At 44.3% G+C, this 22,979-nt stretch overlaps 2 protein-coding genes across 2 annotated transcripts; both read right to left on the bottom strand.

The window, feature by feature from the left end:
- Positions 1–10,658: 10,658 nt before the first annotated feature.
- Positions 10,659–13,006, bottom strand: LOC129867881 (mitochondrial ornithine transporter 1-like). Its single transcript, XM_055941350.1, has 6 exons — positions 12,934–13,006; positions 12,400–12,658; positions 12,084–12,224; positions 11,643–11,806; positions 11,350–11,508; positions 10,659–10,875 (listed from the first exon to the last, which is right to left on the bottom strand). The coding sequence occupies exons 1-6, from the start codon at positions 13,004–13,006 to the stop codon at positions 10,751–10,753; spliced, it is 921 nt and encodes a 306-aa protein (XP_055797325.1). The 3' UTR covers positions 10,659–10,750.
- A 523-nt stretch (positions 13,007–13,529) lies between these two features.
- LOC129869096 (high mobility group protein B3-like) lies at positions 13,530–19,231 on the bottom strand. Its single transcript, XM_055943597.1, has 5 exons — positions 19,047–19,231; positions 18,588–18,728; positions 15,681–15,817; positions 14,508–14,682; positions 13,530–14,314 (listed from the first exon to the last, which is right to left on the bottom strand). The coding sequence occupies exons 2-5, from the start codon at positions 18,684–18,686 to the stop codon at positions 14,237–14,239; spliced, it is 489 nt and encodes a 162-aa protein (XP_055799572.1). The 5' UTR covers positions 18,687–18,728; positions 19,047–19,231; the 3' UTR covers positions 13,530–14,236.
- Positions 19,232–22,979: the final 3,748 nt, after the last annotated feature.

The following is a 22,979-nucleotide window of genomic DNA, read 5'->3' as shown; positions in this document are numbered from 1 at the left end:
CTCACGTATTGTCACGGATCCCTCGGGAACTTTCATTGCGCACACCTGGCCCCTATTCCCACGGATTGTATTTGTATATATGTGCCCTTTGTTCACCATGATAAGGTCGATTATTGTTACTATATCCGTTGGAGCGTGTGAGTACCTGTGCTGTGTGTTTTGGCTTTCATGCCATTGTGGATTGCGCAGATAATTCCGGGTCTCGTCCCGTGTGATAATCATTGTGCGCGTGTGTTATTTATTTGAGGTACTCCTCGCTCTTTTGTTTGGGTTTTAACCCTGTGTTTTGTATAGTGTTTGTTTGGTCTTCGTCCCTGTGCCTTGACACGGCACGCCGTAATTTGGGTGAACTTAAAAACCAGTATTACGCATTCCTGCGCCTGTCTCCCGAATCATTCATACCAACATGACACGTATGCTACCAAAAAAGCATGTCCTAAATTCTCACACGTGCTATCTATTAAGCTTGTTGCCAATGATGTACTCTAACCCAAATTGAGAAGTGACATTACTCCGTGCCTCTCTTTCTACTCTTGATTGTGCACAGGTGAACGAAGTGAACAGGACTCCCTAAAAGACGGAAGTGTGTAGACAGTGAGCATGCCTCTCTCCCTGTATCCAACAGTGTGGACATACAGCTGTCTGGTGGCCACCTTCTCCTAGGACCCACAGAGACCGCATTCAGTCCTGTCTCTGAACACTCTTCGCTCCTAACACAAATAACAAACTAAAGTGTAGTACTCTTTTCCTCTCACCCTCGAAGTTATCATTTACGTATCAGAGCTACTTCTGTAATGATTATGCCGGGTATGAGCTAACAATGTGATGAAGATATAGAAGCAAAAGGGAATTAATATGGGGGAACTGTGATACCTACCTGACTCGGATACTTACACTGCCTTCTTCCTGAGGATGGACCTGAAAACTCCCTTCGCGGAGACTGGAACCTGTGGAGAGAAAGAGAATCAATGGAGAGCTATGGAGAAAAGCCCTAACTAAAAGTGGAGGAACTGACAACCGTGGGCGGACTCAACTACATGAGTGTTGACTGGTGAAAATTAAGATTACTGGTGAAGTATGGGTTTTCCGCAAGTGGAATTGCTATTTTTGAAAAGAGACTTTTAAAGAGACGTTTTCCAAAATGTTTCTAAATAAACTATGGCTCATTGTGAAACTTGCCTGGTTGTTGGTCATGCTCTCCAAAATTGCACTGGGCCACAAAATAACCCCAGTTTTCCCATATCTGACATTTGGCGTAGTTGGCAGGATGCTCAATACTTCTTTGATGAACGAGCAAGGTGAACAAAATAATGCAGCCCCCCAAGCACTCTGTTAATACCATCGATGATGGGAGCGCCATGGGTTCCTAAATTTAAAGAGTCATATAATGAAGATTCAAATGAAAAATGGCAAGGCCAAATTCAGTTTATGATCCGATCACAAATGCTGACTCCACAACAACAGCTGGAGTGTCTAATGCATGCATTGAAAAGGGATGCAAAAAGAGAATTACTTATCTTGCCCGCTGTTGACAGTCCTAATGTGTCACTAGTTTTTAAGTTCCTCGTACACCAGGTTCACCAGTAGCACATTTTTGGGCGAAATGGCGGCTACAGCGGCTACACCCTTCGCCTGAAGGAGCTGGCAAAAAGAGTGGAGCAAAAGACAGGGGAATCCTTAGACACCCGGTTCGTCAAGAACTTCACCAACAACTTTGTCATAACCCTATATGTAATTTTCAGATGCCACCCAGGAGGGCCATAACTTGGAAGGAGGTGGCCAGACATCCATGGGGAGGCTCAGTGTGCTGCGGTTGGAGACCACCCAGAGAAGGGCAACCCCCGTGCCCACTAACATGGAGCAATGGGAGGAGAAAGTATGAGCAGACACGGGATCTCAAGTACCACTGTTCAGTGAATCTTTCATTCAGAAGTGGATCCAAAACCAGAAATGGTGTTACCGAGGACATCGACTGGTTGACTTTGAAGGCTGCTAATGGGCTGTCCATAAGTGGGGTACGCAGTCTTGAATTTTGAGATAGGAGGGGTGAAGATACTCGAACGGGGAGTGATCCTGGTACAAGATGACTAAGAATAAATGCGCTAGGAATGAATGCGATAACCGCCTGCTGGCGAGAGCTCTTTGGAGCGCTCCCATTCAACATGTTCAGTTTTAGACCGTCATGAGACCAGAAAGGAGTGAGACAAAACCTAGTGGAAGGGATTGTGGCCTAGTGGAAGGGATGGAGGATGGCAGATCTCTCTGGCCTTGGTTCATATTGAAGGAAACCAATGCCTGGTGAGAGTACAGAATGTTAACCCATATCCTGTTGAGCTCCCTCAGCCCTCGGCTACCATCCATTCCATCAATCCAGAGGAGATCAGAGGGGAAAAGGACATCACCCTTAACCCAAAAGGGCCCCACACTATAGAGGTGGAAGTGACCAGTGCTACCCCAGAAGTAGCTGTGTTAGTAGACACGCTGCCAGCAGATGTCCTGGAAGGGAAGGACTTGACCCCAGCTCAAGCTGAACAACTCTCAGACCTGCAGAATGGGCCCAGGTGTTTTCATGTCACGAAGACGACTTTGGCCATACAGGCACTGCCCCACCCAGCAGAGCATGGTTCCAGCCCAACCCCCAGCACTCTACCAGGAACTGTGCAGCCTTTTGAAGCAGATGCTGGATGGAGGAGTGGTGTGTGAAAGCACTAGCCCTTGGGCTGCACCTATTGTCCTGGTCAAGAAGAAGAATGGTACATGGCGTTTCTGTGTTGACTACAGAAAGTGCAACGCAGTGACTTACAAAGTTGCCTACACCCTCCCCTGGATCGAGGAGTCCTTAACCACCCTTAAAAAAGCTGCCTGGTACTCCACTCTTGACATCACCAGTTGCTACTGGCAAGTGGAGGTGGAATCCGGAGACTGGGAAAAGACTGCTTTCACCACTGTTTTGAATTTTGAGCAGATGCCGTTCGGGCTGTGTAACGTGCCAGCAGAGACTGATGAAAAGGTGTCTGGGGAAGCAGGCAGGAGAATCATTGCTACCATTACTACCTTTTCTACCTTTGACAATGTTATTGTCAAAGGTAGAAAGAAGCGTTGGAGCGCCTCTGGAGCCATGGATTGAAACTACAACCCATTGAAGTGTCACCTGTTCCAGAGGCAGGTCACTTACCATGGGCACATTGTGGGTACCCAGGGTGTCACGCCGGACCCTGGTAAGGTCGAAGCCGTAAAGGAATGGGTTACCCCTACCACAGTGACTCAGGTAAAATTGTTTCTGGTCTTTGTAGGGTATTCTCAGTGATTTATCCCCAAGTTCACCATGATTGCTTATCCTCTCAATAGGCTATTCAAGGACCAGGGGTCCAGCACACGAAAAACCAGGGTCCCAGTACAGTGGTCACTAGAGTGTCAGTCTGCTTTTGATACCTTGAAAGTAACCTTTTGCAACACCCTGTTATGGCATATGCTGACTTTTCGCTCCCTTTCCGGCTCTATGTAGATGCTTCCGGAGGGCTGGGGGTTGTCTTGTCTAAAGTGCAGGATGGACTGGAATAGGTCATCACGTACGGCAGCCGAAGCCTGATCCCAACCGAGTGAAATTAGCAAAACTACAGCTCCTTCAAGTTGGAACTGCTGGGACTGAAATGGGCGGTGACAGAGATGTTTAAACCTTACCTGTGGGGCTCCAATTTCACTGTGTACACTGACAATAACCCGCTTGTCCATCTGCATACAGCCAACCTCCGGGCAGTCAAGCAGTGCTGGGCCACGCAGTTGGCAAAACTAATAGTTCAACATCAAGTACCGTCCAGGAGCCCACAACATCAACATCGATGTCCTCTCTAGGCTTCCAGAGCAAGGAGCTGAAATGACACCCCAGACCCAGTTCATTAGAGGGACTTCGGTAGAAGGACTTCTAGGGCAAGGAGGAGGCGAGTGAGACACCCCCGGCCCAGTTTGTTGGAGGGACTTCAGTAGAGGGGGACCCCCCCAAACACATGGCCTTGGAGTGTTTGGCAACAGGTCGACAAGAATAATGGGATCACTGTTAGACCAGGGCAAGCCCTTGGACAGCCCAGCACGGCAAGCATCGCCCCAGCCAACCAAACTTTTATTGCAGGAGTGGAACCTGCTCAAAAGAGAGGAACCTGATCAAAAAACAAGAGGGGGTGACAGTCAGACAGAAGCAAGAAGAACGGACGGGGGAGAATCACATCCAGATTGTTGTCCCTGAGGGGAAATGGCAAGAGGTATGGAAACACTTCCACAAACCACTACAACACATGGGGGCAGAGAAGACCCTATCTGCCCTACAGCAGACGTTTCTTCTGGCCAAAAATTAGAGCAGATATTTAATGTAGACTGCTCAATGTCAAAAATGTGTGGTGAGTAAACCTGTGCCCTTTACCCATGCACCAATGCTTCCAGTGTCAACTAGTGCCCCAATGGAAATGGTGACCATTGATTACGTCTCCCTGAGTCGCCCAGCCAATGCATGTCTCTACTTCCTCGTGAAGGTTGACGTGTTTTCCAGGTACGCATGGGCGGTGCCCACAAAGGACCAGACGACCCACACCACAGCTCGAGTACCTTGGAAACACTTCTTCCAAATCGTTGGTTGCCCCAAGCATCTTCACAGTGACCGAGGGGCAACTTTCGAGTTTGCATTGGTCAAACAGCTGTGTGCATTGTATGATTGTACCAAAACCAGAACCAGCCCATGCTGGCCACAAGGTAAGGGGGCTTGTGAAAGAATGAACCAGACACTGTTGACTCTGTTAAACACATGGAGTGAAGAAGGGCGGGCCCATTGGGAAGAACAGCTACCAGCTATTCTTCAAGCCAACATCAATACAGTCCACAGGTAGACTGGGTACACCCCACACTTCCTAATATTTGGTAGACATGCACAATTGCCTATTAAATGTACTCTTGGAGTCCAATTTTCCCAGACGGGTGGATCCAGGGACCAGTGGCTGCAGCGTCATCTAGAGGTCCTCCTGGAGACCTATGAGAAGGTGGGGAAGACGACCCGACAACGGCAGGTATACGACCAACAACGTAGAGACGACAGGCCACTGGCACCACCCTTACTGCCCGGTGAGCATTTACACAAAAGGCCTATTTTTTAAGAGATACTTTTAAAAGTCATTTTCATACATTCTTATGTCTTGTTCATTGTGAAACTTGCCCGAAATTGCGCTGGGGCACAAAAGAACCCATATCTGACATATAGAGTACAGTATTGAGGAACAAAGGAGTAGGAGGGAGCCCATTAGTTGACGTGGTTGTATTCTATGGCCTGGATTAAAGATGTCCTTTTAATGCAGTAAGTAGAAAAGGCCTTGGGCATAAACCACATCTGCTGTTTATAGAGCAAAACAAAAGTCTGTGTCCCGTCGTTATGAAGTTGATTGTCAAGTACTAATTAACAATTTTACTGTAAGACCGGGAATGATTACAGGGATAGCATCCAGCTTGTCTTTGTTATTGTGTATACATGGCCATAAAAAGCCTGTATGGAAATGAAGCATCCCAATGTTTACAAATACTTAAGCCTTTCTGTCAGCTTTCAGTAATACCCTAATTATTGAGTAACACACACCCACTAACTAATATCACTCCTTCTCCCTCTTCATGTGGTCAAACGACTGACCTTGACACGAACAAAGGAAGTCTGCCCCACTTCATAAGGGAAATCTCCACGAAGCTTATGGACACTATTCCTGTCCCCCTGTCTGTTTGAGGACCTTCTCCCTGCAACATAGAGAATGTACATGACATCCTGCTTATGCAATACACTCCACAATTCATCAGTTTCTCCAGGACTGTAGCAGACCGGCGGTGTGGTGCAGACTGAAGCATGGCTCTGACCTTTTGGCTATAGTCTGCCTAGATGGCCGGACACTCTGAGGAAAGCCACCTAACTACTTGTGTGCATGGCCAAGGAGCTCTATTTTCACGTCATCTGACCATGCCACCACCTGGAGGTGGCACTTGGATTGGAACCGGTGCTATGGTCATATGGCATGAAAATAGAGCTCTTTGCCACGCACACCAGTGGTGGGTTTGGGGTTTAAAAACTGAAGCAGATGCCGAAAAGTACCTCATACCTTCTGTAAAATATAGTGGTGGATCTTTGATGTTATGGGGCTGTTTTGCTTCCACTGGTCCTGGTGCCCTTGTTAAGGTCAATGGCATCATGAACTTTACCCAGTACCAGGATATTTGAGACAAAAACCTGGGCGCCTCAGCCAGGAGGATGACACTTGGCCGAAGGTGGATCTTCCAGCAATCCCTCCCAACATGTTCTCCAAACACATAGCACTTTTTTTTAAAAGGACAATAACACCAAGCGATAATCAAAATCCACAAAGCAATGGTTAATTGAGCACAAAATCTGAATTTTGCAATGGCCATCTCAGTCTCCGGACTTGAAGCCCATTGAAACCCTGTGGTTTGAATTGAAGAGGGCAGTCCGTAAGAGCAGATATCAGATATCAATCCAAGATCCAAGATCCCTCCCAACATGTTCTCCAATCACATAGAATTTTTTTTTAAAGGTTCAGTGTCATTATCCTCACAAGGGGAGGGTGCTAAAGTATTGAAAACAGGGGTGCTAATAATTTTGACTCATACTTTTTGGGGGATATTTTGTGTTACACTAAATATCTTTCTCTGGGCAATTGTATTAGCATAAAACAATGTCATTTCCCAATTTCTTTGAGCCTACAATATAGCTCAGTATTTGTATTCATTATTTAAATATTTTTTGCTCATCTTTATTAAGGGTGCCAATAATTATGGACCTTCCTGTATATCATATTTTATTGTGGGCCTCAGTCTCATCTTCTCAATTACCACTGCAACTTCTCTAAATCCTCCAAAGTCCTCTGGCTGACATTGTCATTGGATATTGATGTGATACTACACCTGCCCTGGTTATACAACCTAAACGTTCTGTGTAAACCTCCAGGTGGCTCTCCTTTACTTTCAGCATCAAGACATTCCTCTTTAACGTGGGCGAAACAATACACTAGTTCCTGTTAGTGTATTGTACAGTACGACGCAGGTATATGATGGTACATAGCAGCAAAGCCAAGGCTTCTTTTCTACGAAGAGGCAGATAAATCAAATGTCTTGAGCCGCCTCTGTAAAACCCTTTCTTACATGTAAACAGTCAATAGGTGACTGGGTGTATTAGCTGTCTATCAGTGATGGTATGTAACGTACAGTGCTTTTGGTCAAAGTCTCATAGACAGTACCAATGACTGATGAAGTTCTGGACTCTGAAAGGAGACATCAGGGTAAAAACATTATATGCATCATCAATACCCCACCACATGTCGACATTTTATAATAATAATAATAATCATAATAATAATAGTATACTTCATCAACTCTCTACCCAGATGAGAAAACAGGGCAGATAATACTGCAGTATCACACCAACATCTCCTTTTCATTGAATTGATTTTCTTTGATGCCGTGGTCAAATAAATGGGAGCTTCTCGGGGGGGGGGCTATAGCAGTGAACGCTGTGCAAAGGATGGGCTAATGCGTCCCCTTTTGCTGAGAGAGAGAGAGAGATGAGCCACACAGAGTGCGAGAACAAGAAAGAGAGAAAGAGCGAGAGAGAGAAAGAGAGAGCTCCCTCTGGTGGAACCGTTGTGCTCTAAGTCTACATTAACAACATTACGCACTGGACAAAAATATAAACGTAACATGTGAAGTGTTGGTCCCATGTTTCATGAGCTGGAATTTTCCACATGCACTAAATGCTTTTTTCTCAGAAATGTTGTGCACACATTTGTTTACATCCCTATTAGTGAACATGTTAGCCTTTGTCAAGATAATCCATCCACCTGGCAGGTGTGGCATATCAAGAAGCTGATTAAACAGCATGATCATTACACAGGTGCACCTTGTGCTCGGGAACAATAAAAAGCCACTCTAAAATGTTCTGTTTTGTCACACAACACAATGCCACAGATCCCCTCAAACCCGCAGCCCACGTGTAACCACTCCAGCCCAGGACCTCTCCACATCCGGCTTCTTCACCTGCGGGATCATCTTTTGTGGTGAAAAAATTGTGATTGGCTGGGCCTGCTCCCCTGCCCAGTCGTGAAATCCATAGATTAGGGCCTTATTTATTTCAATTGACTGATTTCCTTATATGAACTGTTGCATTTATATTTTTGTTTAGTATACATTCACATGCTCAACAAAACTGTGTTTATTGAGTGAAACAAACATGCTTTCCCTACTACAGTGTAAGAGTATTGTATTTGATCTATCCCAAAGTTGAAACTTGGTGGACAGTTGATGTGAACCCACTGCATTTTGAATGTGCTGAGTTAAATGATGACATGTCCAAAAGGGTGTCGTACGAAGCAAGCTATATCTACGCAGGGTTTTCTAAAGCTAACCTACTTCAGTTAGCTTCACATTCCAGCTCAGGCATCATCCGCAGGCCTACTGCGACAGTGAATATTGCTCGTCCGCCTGCCTCTTAACTTTAGCAGGCTTGTAACTGCATGTCGCACATGGCTAGTCAAATGCAAAAGCCTTTATTGAGACAATGCTGAAAAATCTATCTAGCCGCTATTTCGTTTGTGTCGAAAATAAAATTAAAGTTGTCTTGCAATTCAGCAGACTATGGTGTGAAATAGGCTTTTAGAAGTGCCATCTTTATTTAATTACTTATTGTTAACGCCGTCTTTGGTGTGCTTATCAATGCACAAGCACCTTCCTATCAATATTTGTTTTATTAAGTCATACAAAAGTTTAAAATGAATTCTGACATCACCAAACATGTACATTATGTTTTTTTACACAAAACAAACATTTGATTAATATTTAGAAGGCACTCGCACATCTGAGCAAACTTTTTGCAGGTGCATGGCAACAGATGAACAAGATGAATGAAAAATGAATAAATGAATGAATAAGCTTATTAAAGATCAGTGATACTATTAAGAGCAGTGTGCAGTTTCCTTTTTCAAACCTTTGTTTAATAAAATATTTAAAATCAGTCATCTTCCTCAAATGAAGGGGACGGGAATCTGATTTCATTGGTCCTCAACTCACGGCTCAGTCACTTCATTCAAGGTAAGTGGAGTGAGCCGTGAGTTAGCCTGCCCCAGAGGCTAACTCAGGTTAGCCTGAGTTAGGTTTCGTTGCCATAGAAATGTACCTGCCTAAAAGGTGAGCCACTTTCGAATGTCCGGTTATCCCGAGACGAACTCAGAGTTGACCCAAGTTACCTCGCTAACTCCTCAAACCTGCTTCGTAGGATACCCCGCTTTCACACGGACAGCAAAAAAATATCAGACGACCAGTTTGTCTGCTGACCTGGGAGAAGAAAAAAAGCTAGGAAAGGTTTGAAGAATTTGAACAGTCAGCTTGAAAGAAAAATTCAATACAGTGTTCCCATGACCTAACATCTCTTTACTTAAAGTTTGGATTGGTTTCAGATGTTCAAAAGAACACATTGTTGTCCATTTCATACATACAGTAGCTTCTCCGTCATGATAAAGAAGGCATAGTACTTGACTGTAATATTCACTAAGTACACAAAACATTAGGAACACCTTCCTAATATTGAGTTGCACCCCCCGTTCCACTGGATCGGAAGCAGTGGAATGGTGTCAATAAAAATCTAATATGGTTTCCAGGTGTTTGATGCCATCCCATTATTATGCGCCGTTCTCCCCTCAACAGCCTCCACTGCTCAGAACAGCCTCAATTCGTCGGGGCATGGACTCCGGTGTTGAAAGCGTCAACATGGGCCAGGATGGGCCAAGATGCTGGCCCATGTTGACGCCAACGCTTCCCAATCCCACAGTTGCCAAGTTGGTTGAATGTCCTTTGGGTGGTGGACCATTCCTGGTACACATGGGAAACTGTTGAGTGTGAAAAACCCAGCAGCGTTGCAGGTCTTGACACAAACCATTGCGTCTGGCACCTGCTACCATACCCCGTTCAAAGGCGCTTACATTTTTTGTCTTGCCCATTCAGCCTCTGAATGGAACACATACACAATCCACGTCACAATTGTCTCAAGGCTTAAAAATCCTTCCTTAACCTGTCTCCTCCCCTTCATTTACACTGATTGAAGTGGATTTAACAAGTGACACCAATAAGGGATCATAGCTCTCACCTGGATTCACCTGGTCAGTGTGTCATGGAAAGAGCAGGTGTTCTTGAATGTTTTGTTCACTCAGTGTATATCTCATGTATGAAAAATAACAAACATAACAAAAAACAATGTTATTGATCAGTGGTGTAGTCACATCCCGAGTGGCTCACAAATGGCCCAGCGTCGTCCGGGTTAGGGTTTGGCCTGGGTATGCTGTCATTGTAAATAAGATTTTGTTCTTAACGGACTTGCCTGGTTAAATAAAGGTTAAATAAAATATGAAAGGCTTTTATGTACACATAAACAGTAAATACATGTTGACAACACATCCTGTCTGAAATAGTGTGATGCATGTCTCGGGCAAGTGGGTGGAATGTTGTTGGATTGCACGGAGTCCATTGATTGAATACTGACTCATCCGGTTCTGTGGCTGGACATTAAACCTATTGGCCCAGCATAGAAAACATGGTCAAAACAAGATCATAGGTTACCACAAATTGCGAATGTCGTTTTTAAAACTTTCAGTCTTCTGGTTTATACTGTAGATGTTGATGAATTTTGGGGTATTTGAATTCACAAACCTCTAGCTCCAGCCCTGCAAACTCAGGCTGTAGATGTGTGGTTGAGGAGGGTTCTTCTGGTCCACTCGTAAGCCAGGAATAGAGCTCCGTTGGAGGGGAAGGCCTGCAGGACGGTAGGGGTTAGACCACAATACAGAGCAGGAACGCCTAGAACAGGGGCAATACATCATCAAGCACATCATGGGTGGATAACAGCCCATACATGTGAAATCTAAAGGGGCTCAAACTACAAAGCCGAGGCACTACAGGAGATTGGTGGCACCTTAATTGGGGACGACGGCCTCATGGTAACGGCTGGAGCGGGAATATGTGGAACGGTATCAAGTACATCAAACACAGGGTTTCCATGTGCTTGATGCCGTTCCATTCGCGCCGTTCCAGCCGTTATTACGAGCCTGCACTACGAGGGACAATCCTAATCTTCTGTGAGCTAGTGAGTTCATTCATTTCTGTTATCTGGATAAGAAAACTGCCAACATGAGTAAATAAGCAAATGATAGGGCAAATAACGCAATCAGAAGTTTATTGATGAACACATTTGAGATTGACAGAACGCCACGCAGTTCAGAAGACTCTGGGGAATAGAATCAGATGATGAAAAATAACGTGGTATGTTCTCACCTTCTGTCCTCATGATACAGAGCAGTGGTCTGATAAACCCAGCCTGCTTGCCTGACATAGATAGAACCTGGATTCTGGATTTGACTGAATCAATGGGGTACACTGCCAACCAAAAGGCGGCCCCACCAACTCCTCCACTGATTAACAGCGGGACAGCATCTATCAAACAACAACAAATACGAAAATCAGTTGCGTGAAGCTATATACCATAGACATCTGTCGAATCTGGAGTTTGCTGAATAGCTAAATGAGAAGTTGAATCGCTTCAGTGGAGTCATAAGGAATGGACTCACCCTTGGACTGGCCAGGCTTTGTAAAGAGGGTTCTGCTGATCTCGTAGCCCCCAACGAAGAGGAAGTATGCAGGCACCTCTCTGAGCCAGGTGCTGGTCATTCCCTGGAAGAGGCCTTGAGGACCATCTGTCTTCAATATGTCCCTCACCACTGACCAGGTGGAACTGCGAGGAGAGCACCAGAACACAGCCAAACACAACATCCATTATCACATCACACACAACGTCTTGCTTGTGCATTGTACCTTGTGCATAATGTGCTTTCGAGTAGAACCCCAAGGTAATATGGTTTCCTGAGACATATTTCATTCACCCACTTACACGTGTTTTTGGAAGATAAGCAAAAAGAGATGACCTGCCACCCACGTGTGTACTATTTGTGTTGAACCACAATGACAACATGATCTCGTTGTACTGTCCACAGAACAGTTGCGATGCTTACATGTGTAACGCAAGGGAGGTCTTTCCCACCATCCTCATCTCATGCACGGCCAGCATGCGACACGTCACCAGCTCTGTGGGACACAAAACCAGCGAAGAGAAGACAGACGCCAGGGACCCGGACAGGGCATTCTGCAGGTCACTGTGACAAAGACGTTATAGACAACGAGCGAGAGATTACAGAAGAGCAAAGAGAAACAGCAGCAAAACACAATAACAGATGAAGAGACCGCTTTGCATTTTTTAAGCACTCAGCCAGACACATAGTGAAGGGGAGAGGGGTGAGAATGTTAAGCCAGAGATCCTCTGTTGTCAACCTGAGGTGAGACCCTTTTTCCAGCCCAAAGACTCTCCTGGTGAGCTGCTGGCAGGTCCCGTAGCAGGCGAAGAGCACAGTGTTCTCTGCCACGTTGGCCAGAAGAGCAGGCACACTCCCCTGGTAGAGCCCCCGAAGCCCGTCGTGGCGGTATGTCTTCAGGGAACAGTCCAAGAAGCCACAGTACAGGCTGGGGAATGTCTGCATCTTCACCTTGACCGTGTCGAAGGGCTGACCGCTCAGCACACACGCAACACCCCCTATGTGAGAGGAGAGATTTCCAGAGTCACCATGAAGGACCTCAACCTTTTCTTGCACTCTTTTATGTTCATGGTTAGAAAGTTAACATTTTCTGAATGACAGCCATCCTGTTCAGCTTTATCCGTCACTAGATGTTTCCACTGAACAACAAAACAACCTTGTGTTGTACGTGTGTCAGTCAAGAGTCATCAAGGCTAAAACCTATGGAAAAGTTTGTGATGCTAGGTAATTGAAGAAATTAAAGATTACTTTTTGGAAAAAAAATGTTACCTGCCTGCTGCCCCAGCAGTGAGGTTTATGATTGCGTCGGTCATGGGATGTAATGTACATTCCTCCTCCACGCCCATTGTGTCCGGAGTCTCAGCGATGCACTCTCACTGACGTTGATGGATATGATGAAACATTTTGACTTATCAGGCAAACTTTTTGTTGGATAATAAATAACCTACAGAAGAGGAACGTGTTTAACTACACTGTGCAGCGTATTTGGTGTACTGCGCGTGGGGAAAGGTGGGTTGCAAATTATAGTCTCGAAACTCAATGGGAGGAGCTATTAAAAAAATGTGTTATTAACATTGAAGATTAAATCCAGGATTCAATCAATTGCGGATAGTGGCTTTCTAGGGAGCACTTTCAGGGCCCAAAGCATACAATTTCTTAAAGATAAGAATACTTCTGAACAGCTAAATTCTTAAATTTTTACATTTTCCTATGAAGTGTAAAAATTGGTTTCAACGTTGCTACTAAAAGATGCATGCCTGTCACAAAATACCACAATGTTGCATGAAGTTGAATACATTTACCGCTAAAGGCCACAAAAATGCAATCGGTCATTTCCATAGAGGGAATAAATCAATTTGGATCCACACAGAACGTAAAAACGTAATTATTTATTTTTTAGATCAGAGGCATAGAAAACAAACTGTGCAGGTACAAAGAAACTCCCACCTTGTCCAACAGATGTATTGTCACCATTGGTCAAGAGATGGAGAAATGTTAAAATCTAAAATGTCATTCCACGTATCCAAATTAACAACAAAACAGAACCCATTTCATCATCATTCATTTCAGCCATAACACAGTGGAATGGATCTGTCCTGCCTCAAACACACAGGTGGTTGGCATAATAGGCCATGGCAATGTTAGCTGAATACCTGATTGTCAGACTGGACATCTGCCTCAAGTCTATGGATTTTGTGTCTAGAAACACATACAATTCCCTCAAATGCAAACTTAAAACTCCATGAAATGTGGATCCCTGTCAAATAGAAAAATAAAATCTAAATCTATTTCAATAACCACATAGTAGCATACACATCACCATACAAGTATTGTATAGGGTAATAACCCTTATGCCATCACTGTGAATAGGTTTGTTCAACTGAAAAAAGCAAAGGGATCAGGAAAAATACTGCAGAGCAAAGTGTTAATGACTCAAAATGACAGCCAGAAAGAAACTACAGCGAGAAACCAGTTTCAAAACCAATTTGATGTTTTCTTCTGGGACAGGTGAACCCTACAGATATGTGTGCTCACATCTAAATTGCCAGTGTCTTAAACCACAATACCCTTTTCTATTAGTCATCCTCATCTTCCTCATCGTCGTCTCCTGCCCCGCCCAGTTCCCATTTTCCTCCGTTGTAATCTGCCACATCCTAGAAACAGTAAGCAAAGGTGTCTTAAATAAAAGTCACATTTTCAATCCCTTGGAAGAAATCACAGGTTCTCATATTTAGCCAGTGATTCCTTGCATATAGGGTCTGACACCACAGTCAGACCACTTAGTGGTAAAAATACCCTTCAATTACATTTCCTTTGAGACAAATAAAGATTCCCAAATGGCATTACCTTTTGGTATTGTTCCTTGTGTTTGTTGGCTTTGGCAATATATGGCCACTTATTGGAGTCTGTCAAATTGTTCCACATCTCTCTAAGCTTCTTGGCCACATCCCCAACGCCAAAGCTTGGGTGTTGGGCTTTGATCTTGGGGTGCTGCTCAGCACAGAAATTAAAGAACCCTGATCTGTATAAGAGAAGGAGTGCAGTCGTTACTGCTGGTTGCAGGACTTCAAAAATGTATCATACTTTGTTTTGAACTGTCCAGGGCCGGTCCTGGGCATAAGTGGTCGCTTAAGGCCCCAACCCAAATTCACAATTCTGCTGAGAGTTAGTAGAATACACAAGGTGCAATTTTGAAATTTGGTAGCGCATCAGCAGTATCTCATGTAATGGCAGTCACTGACAATCACTCAAGTAGTTCATGCCAGCTAAAAATGGGGTTGTATTAGTAAGTTAGTCTAGCCAGCTATCTACACCTTGTAGTAATTACTGACCAGGCAAACAGGGCATGTGTCCAGGGGCCCTGACCTCCAGGGGGCCCCCATTGATTTCATTAGGTACTCTCACTCAGATATCATATCAACATGGCAAAAGGCAAAATGTGTAGATTTACAGGAATTTAGCTTTAAAACTTCTCTCCACCCCATGGCAAAATTGGTAGAAATGCATGAAAAAAACTTAACATTGGAGGGCACAGGCCCACCCACTTGGGAGCCAGGCCAATCCAATCAGAATGAGTTGTTCCCCACAAAGCAAAATAGCTTTGTACGTATGGAACATTTCTGGTATCTTTTATTTCAGCTCATGAAACATGAGTTAGTAGAATACACAAGGTGCAATTTTGAAATTTGACTTAACATTTACATCTTTGTTCAGTGTAGTTTTAAAAACAGCCAAATTCTCTCCACTCCCTGCAATTCTACACATTTTGCCTTGAACTTTACTTTAAAACTGAAATTCCTCTCCGCTGTCAAGAGGGGGACCACAAATGTTTACCCAGCGAGTTGGGGGGCCCCCAAACCAAATCTCTCGCTTAGGGCCCGCAAAACATACGGCCGACTCTGGAATTGTCTATAATAAATCAGCATAAACCAATATACACTGAGAATACCAAGCATTAGGAACACCTTCCTAATATTGAGTTGCGCATAGATGATTACAGTATTTTAGGAATAGACCTACGGAGGTCTCTCTGGAACACTAGGATCCTTCTTGACCCTCTTCACAGGAGGACCATAGCTCATCATTTCCAAATCATAGCGAGCTGTGTCCTGCTTCGCCTGGTCCTCAAACTTTGACTTCTCCTTTGGAGACATGGTCTGCAAAAAAAATTAAAAATAAATAAGTGTGCCAAATAAAATGTTAAGATAGTGTATTTCATTGAAAACATTTATCATGACATCTGAAAAGGTTTACTCAACTCTCCATGCTGCTCCTAAAATCAAAGTAGGAAACTAGGTGCCAGTTTATTCAAGAAAAGACATTGTAATCTCATCCACCACCAAAACACACATCCATGACTAATTTGAATAAATGATTTGTAGTGCGTGTGTTGGTGATGCAACTCATATAGGTGTAACAGGCTTAGGACCACGTCAACAGATAATAGTATCCTAAAAAATATATATGAGACTGGAAATAAGGTGTCTGGTTAGTGGACAGCGTCGCTCAGAATTGATTGAACATATAAAAATAAAAATACATCAGTTTCTGTTGGTATCAAAAATAATAATTTCATACAAAAATAACCACTCACATATACACTACATGGCCAAACGTATGTGGACACCTGCTCGTCAAACATCTCCTTCCAAAATCACGGGCATTTATATGGAGTTGGTCCGCTCTTTGCTGCTATAACAGCCTCCAGTCTTCTGGGAAGGCTTTCCACTAGACTTTGGAACATTGCTGCAGGGACTTGCTTCCACTCAGCCACAAGAGCATTAAATGAGGTTAAGCACTGATGTTGGGCGATTAGGCCTGGCTTGCAGTCGACATTCCAACTCATCCCAAAGGTGATCGATGGGGTTGAGATCAGGGTTCTGCCGGCTAGTCAAGTTATTTCACACCGATCTCGACAAACCATTTCTGTATAGATCTCACTTTGTGCACGGGGGCATTGTCATGCTGAAATAGGAGAGGGCCTTCTCCAAACTGTTGCAAGTACAGAATCGTCTAAAATGTAATTGTATGCTGTAGTGTTAAGATTTCCCTTCACTGGAACTAAGGGGCCTAGGCCGAAACATGAAAAACAGCCCCATACCATTATTCCGCCCTCCACCAAACTTTACAGTTGGCACTGCATTTGGGCAGGTAGTGTTCTCCTGGCATCCGCCAAACCCAGATTCATCGGTCGGACTGACTTGTTGGAAAGGTTTCATCCTATGACGGTGCCACGTCGAAAGTCACTGAGCTCTTCAGTAAGGCAATTCTACTGCCGATGTTTGTCTATGGAGATTGCATGGCGGTGTGCTCAATTTCATACACCCGTCAGCAACGGGTGTGGCTTAAACAGCCGAATCCACTAATTTGAAGGGGTGTCCACATACTTGTAGTGTACATCATCCATCACAAACATGTGGAATTACATTGATCACACTCACTCATTACCCAGTACAAGACCACACACAGGCCTAGCCACAGCTTAAAACTATTAATTTAACTAGAATACATAACTAGAAACACAGTGCAATGCATTCACTAAACCTCCCTGAGTAACAATGAGCAGCAGTCCCCCACTTCAACAGAACCACCACCATGAGGCTACTAACCTTACAAATGGTGAAAAATGAAAATGTTTCTAAATAATGATTACATACACAGAGACATAGAGAAATTAAATAAGTGACAGATACAAACTACATTTCAAAACCAAAAAGCCTGTGGAATCCTCCTTTGTCCCCCTCTAGCTAAGCAGCATGACTTGCCCCACAACACAAACTTTACAAAACGATCAAATATACTGAACAGAAATATAAAACGCAACATACAACAATTTCAATGATTTTACTGAGTTAGTTCATGTAAGGAAATCAGTCAATTGAAATAAATGAATTAGGCCCTAATCTATGGATTTCACATGGGTGGGCATAGGCCAACCCACTTGGGCACCAGGCCCAGTCAATCAGAATGAGTTTTTCCCCCCAAAAGGGCTTTATTAGACAGAAATACTCCTCAGTTTCATCAGCTGTCCAGGTGGCTGGTCTCCAGACGATCCCGCAGGTGAAGAAACCAGATGTGGTCTTGGGCTGGCTTGGTTACACATGGTCTGCGGTTGTGAGGCCGGTTGGACGTACTGCCAAATTCTCTAAAACAATGTTGGAGGCAGCTTATGGTAGAGAAATGAATATTCAATTTTCTGGCAACAGCTCTGGTGGACATTCCTGCAGTCAGCATGCCAACCGCATGCTCCATCAAAACATCCGTGGCATTGTGTTGACAAAACTGCACATTTTAGAGTGGCCTTATTATCCCCAACACAAGGTGCACCTGTCCAATGATCATGCTGTTTAATCAGCTTATTGATATGGTTCAACTGTCAGGTTGATGGATTATCTTGGCAGTATGTAGGAGAAATGCTCACTGACAGGGATATAAACAAATTTGTACACAACGTTTGAGAGAAAAAAGCTTTTTGTGCGTATAGGAAAATGTCTGGGATCTTTTATTTCAGCTCATGAAACATGGGACCAACACTTTACATGTTGCGTTTATATTTTTGTTCAGTATAGTAAAACCACTAACTGACCGTTAGTAGTAGTAATGATAAAGTGCATAGGTTTATACAGTTGAAGTCGGAAGTTTACATACACGTAGGTTGGAGTCAATTAAAACACTCCACAAATGCCCAAAACTATGGTATGTAACCGACTTGCATGACACAAGTCTCTTTTCCAACAATTGTTTACAGACAGATTATTTCACTGTATCACAATTTCAGTGGGTCAGAAGTTTACATACACTAAATTGACTGTGCCTATAAACAGCTTGGAAAATTCAGAAAATGTAATGGCTTTAGGAGCTTCTGATAGGATAATTTACATTATTTGAGTCAATTGGAGATGTACCTGGATGCATTTCAAGGCCTACCTTTAAACTCTGTGCCTCTTTGCTTGACATCGTGGGAAAATCAAAAGAAATCAGCAAAGACCTAATTTTTTGTTGTCCACATCCACAAGTCTGGTTCATCTTTGGGAGCAATTTCCAAACGCCTGAAGGTACCACGTTTATCTGTACAAACAATAGTAAGCAAGTATAAACACCATGGGACCACGCGGTCGTCATACCGCTCAGGAAGGAGACGCGTTCTGTGTCCTAGAGAAGACCATACTTTGGTGCGAAAAGTGCAAATCAATCCCAGAACAACAACAAAGGACCGTGTAAAGATTCTGGAGGAAACCGGTACAAAAGTATCTATATCCACAGTAAAACGAGTTCTATATTGACATTACCTGAAAGGAATGAGAAACATTATCCAAACATGCATTTCTTACAGGCTGCCAATATATTACAAACAATTGCTTTCAATAGGACCTGTGGTCTGCCTACCTGCGTTGCTTGTTTGAGCGCAGTCAATGAGTCACACGATCCCACGTCGGTTCGTTTATAGCGGAATACACAGCCTCGCGCTAGCTCACTGCGAGACCGGTCTGATTGGATAGTCGATTTGAAATAACCTCCTCTAGTATGGATTGGTTTACTTAATATCAACTTGGAGGGCACATACAGCAGGCTATTTAAACTGTATATAGCTGACATTCCAACTTCAATTGGACCAACACGCAAAGCGTCATGCCAAAACCATGCGTTTGTTACAACAATGTGCAACATATTTTCTTCGGTAATCGAATACTGGGTATATTAACGTCATGTGCAAAAATGGAGCCTGTCGACATTTTGTTGGTGGTAAATTTAATACGCAATATGACGTTTATTTAATTAGCCTAATTGAAAACTACCACACACTATATCATGAAGGGAAAAGTAGGAAGAGAAAATTATGCGACTGGAACATTCTGTTGGTGACTTGTTTTGAATAGCAGGCTAATGATTGGTTTGCAATGGTTACAGTTAGCCACTGTCACTGATTCCTTCCAAACCACTCTTTGTTGAATGTGCGATTTCCAAATTGTTGTGTAATGTTTATGGCCAATGAGCACCGATATGTTTTATCTATATACACTAGGCGCACCATGCTTATCTCTCACAGGGTGCAACCATCTTGCCTAGACTCTTGTGTGTTCCACAGTGAACGAGCTATGCAGTAACTAGCTTAACAAGAACGGCCCAATGCGGGACTAAGCACACTTCTCACATCCTGCCAACATCTCCACAAATAGTAGAATAAACTATAACGTGGCTTGAGTTACAGCCTACCCACACGTACAGTATAAGCAAAGATTGAGCTCACGTGTGTGAGAGTTTGTGTGCACTGCCCCTCCTCCCACAATCAGACAGTTCACACCTCGTTTACATATTCCCTTCCCTGCAAGATGGCGCCGACAGACATGGCAGCGCTGCGTCTAGCTCCTAAGCAGCTTTGCAGTATTTTGCTTTTTTAGTGTTTTATTTCTTACATTATTAGTCCAGAAAGTTTATTATTACATACAGCCGGAAATAACTTTTGGATATCAGAGCGGCGCTAACTCACCAGCATTACGACTTTCCCGAATTTAGGAATTTAAGTTCGTACCCCCCAGGGAAATTGAACTTATGCCAAAGGCTGCTCCAAGACGCCACTGGCGGAGAAGAGGTATTTGGAGTGGACTTCTAGTCCGACTCAGGAGGCGTGCTCACCATCCACCGCGTCCGAGTATATCACTTGCTAATGTTCAGTCTCTGGACAATAAAGTAGATGAGCTCAGGGCAAGGATCTCCTTCCAGAGAGACATCAGGGACTGTAACATACTCTGTTCCACGGAATGATGGCTCTCCCCGGATATACTGTCCCTGTCCATACAGCCAGCTGGGTTCGCAGTATATCGTGCAGCCGGGAATATAGAACTCTCTGGGAAGAAGAAAAGAGGGGTTAACTATTAACTACTCATGGTGTGTTTGTGATAACGTATAGCATTGGTGCCCAGGACATTGATCGCGGTCAACCGGTCAATAAAAGTTTTTAAACTGTATGCACTAAAAATATACATTTTCCCAAGTCACCTCGTTAGGAAGAGGTTGGAAAAAGTAGCTCCTATGTAACTAAAGTCAGGGCACCGGTGAAGTACAGAAACTCAACCTAGAATACCTCACAATCAAATGCCGACCGTATTACCTCCCAAGAGAATTCTCTTCGGGTTATAGTCACACAGCCATGTTTTTTTACCCCTCAAGCCGACACCACGACGGCCCTCAAGGAACTACACTGGACTTTGTGCAAACTGGAAACCACATATCCTGAGGCCACATTTATTGTAGCTGGGGATTTTAACAAAGCAATTTTGAGGAAAATGCTACCGAAGTTCTATCAACACATTGACTCTAGTACTCGCGCTGCTATAAACACTCGGTCCCTGCTATTCCAACTTCCGGGATGTCTACAAGGTCCTCCCATGCCCTCCTTTCGGCAAATCAGATCATGACTCCATTTTAATTATCCCTTCCTATAGGCAGAAACTCAAACAGAAAGTACCCATGCTAAGGTCTATTCAACGCTAGTCTGACCAAATCGGAATCCGTGCTTCAATATTGTTTTGATCACGTGGACTGGGATTTGTTCCGGCTAGCCTCTGAGAATGACATCGACGTATACACTGACATGGTGACTGAGTTCATCAGGAACTGTATAGCGGATGTTGTTCCCACTGTGACTATTAAAACCTACCCAAATCAGAAACCGTGGATAGATGGCAGCATTCGCTCTAAACTGAAAGTGCGAACCACAACATTTAACCACGGCAAGGTGACTGGGAATATGGTTGAATACAAACAGTGTAGTTATTCCCTCCGTAAGGGACAAAGTGGAGTCGCAATTCAACGGCTCAGACACGAGACGAATATGGCAGGGTCAATAGACAATCACGGATTACAAAGGGAAAACCAGCCTCGTTGCGGACACCGACGTCTTGCTCCCAGACAAGCTAAACACCTTCTTTGCCCGCTTTGAGGATAACACAGTGCCACCAATGCGGCCCGCTCCCAAGGACTGTGGGCTCTCGTTCTCCGTGGCCGACATGCGTAAGACATTTAAACGTGTTAACCCTCACAGGGCTGCCGACCCAGACAGCATCCCTAGCCGCGTCCTCAGAGCATGCGCAGACCAGCTGGCTGGAGTGTTTACGGACATATTCAATCTCTCCCTATCCCAGTCTGCTGTCCCCACTTGCTTCAATATGTCCACCATTGTTCCTGTACCCAAGAAAGCAAAGAAAACAGAACTAAATGAGTATCGCCCCATAGCCCTCACTTCTGTCATCATGAAGTGCTTTGTGAGGCTAGTTAAGGATCATATCACCTCTACCTTACCTGACACCCTAGACCCACTTCAATTTGCATCCCCCCCAAATAGATCCACAGACGATGCAATCGCCATGCAATCGCACACGATGCAATCGCACACTGCCCTATCCCATGTGGACAAGAGGAATACCTATGTAAGAATGCTATTCATTTACTATAGCTCAGCCTTCAACTCCATAGTACTCCCTCCAAGCTCATCATTAAGCTCGAGGCCCTGCGTCTGAATCCCACCCTGTGCAACTGGGCCAGGACTTCCTGAACAGGCCGCCCCCAGGTGGTGAAGGTAGGAAACAACTCCTCCACTGCTGATTGTCAACACAGGGGCCACACAAGGGTGTGTGCTCAGCTCCCTCCTGTACTCCCTGTTCACCCATGATTGCGTGGACACCCATGCCTCCAACTTAATCATCAAGTTTGCAGACGACAACAGTTGTAGGCCTGATTATCAACAATGACGAGACAGCCTACAGGGAGGTGGTGAGGGCCCTGGCGGAGTGGTGCCAGTTAAATAACCTCTTCCTCAACTTCAACAAAACGAAGGAGCTGATTGTGGACTTCAAGAAACAGCAGAGAAAGCACGCCCCTAACCATCCCGAAGGGACCGCAGTGGAGAAGGTACACATCACCGACGATCTGAAATGGTCCACCCACACAGACAGTGTGGTAAAGAAGGCACAACAGCTCACAGGAAGGCCAAAAAGATCATCAAGGACATCAACCACCCGAGCCACGGCCCATTCACCCCGCTACTATCTATAAGGCAAGGTCAGTACAGGTGCATCAAAGCTGGGACCGAGAGACTGAAAAACAGCTTCTATCTCAAGGAGTAACTGGCTACCACCCAGTTACTCAACCCTGCACCTTATCGGCTGCTGCCCTATATACATAGACATGGAATCCCTGGTCACTTTAATAATGTTTACATACTGCTTTACTCATTTCATATGTATAAACTGTATTCTATTCTACTGTATTTTAGTCAATGCCACTCTGACATTGCTTATTTATATATTTTTTAACTCCATT

This window comes from Salvelinus fontinalis, chromosome 13, assembly GCF_029448725.1.
Source record: "Salvelinus fontinalis isolate EN_2023a chromosome 13, ASM2944872v1, whole genome shotgun sequence".
In the NCBI taxonomy this organism is placed as follows: domain Eukaryota; kingdom Metazoa; phylum Chordata; class Actinopteri; order Salmoniformes; family Salmonidae; genus Salvelinus; species Salvelinus fontinalis.
This window is presented reverse-complemented; position numbering and strand designations above follow the sequence as displayed.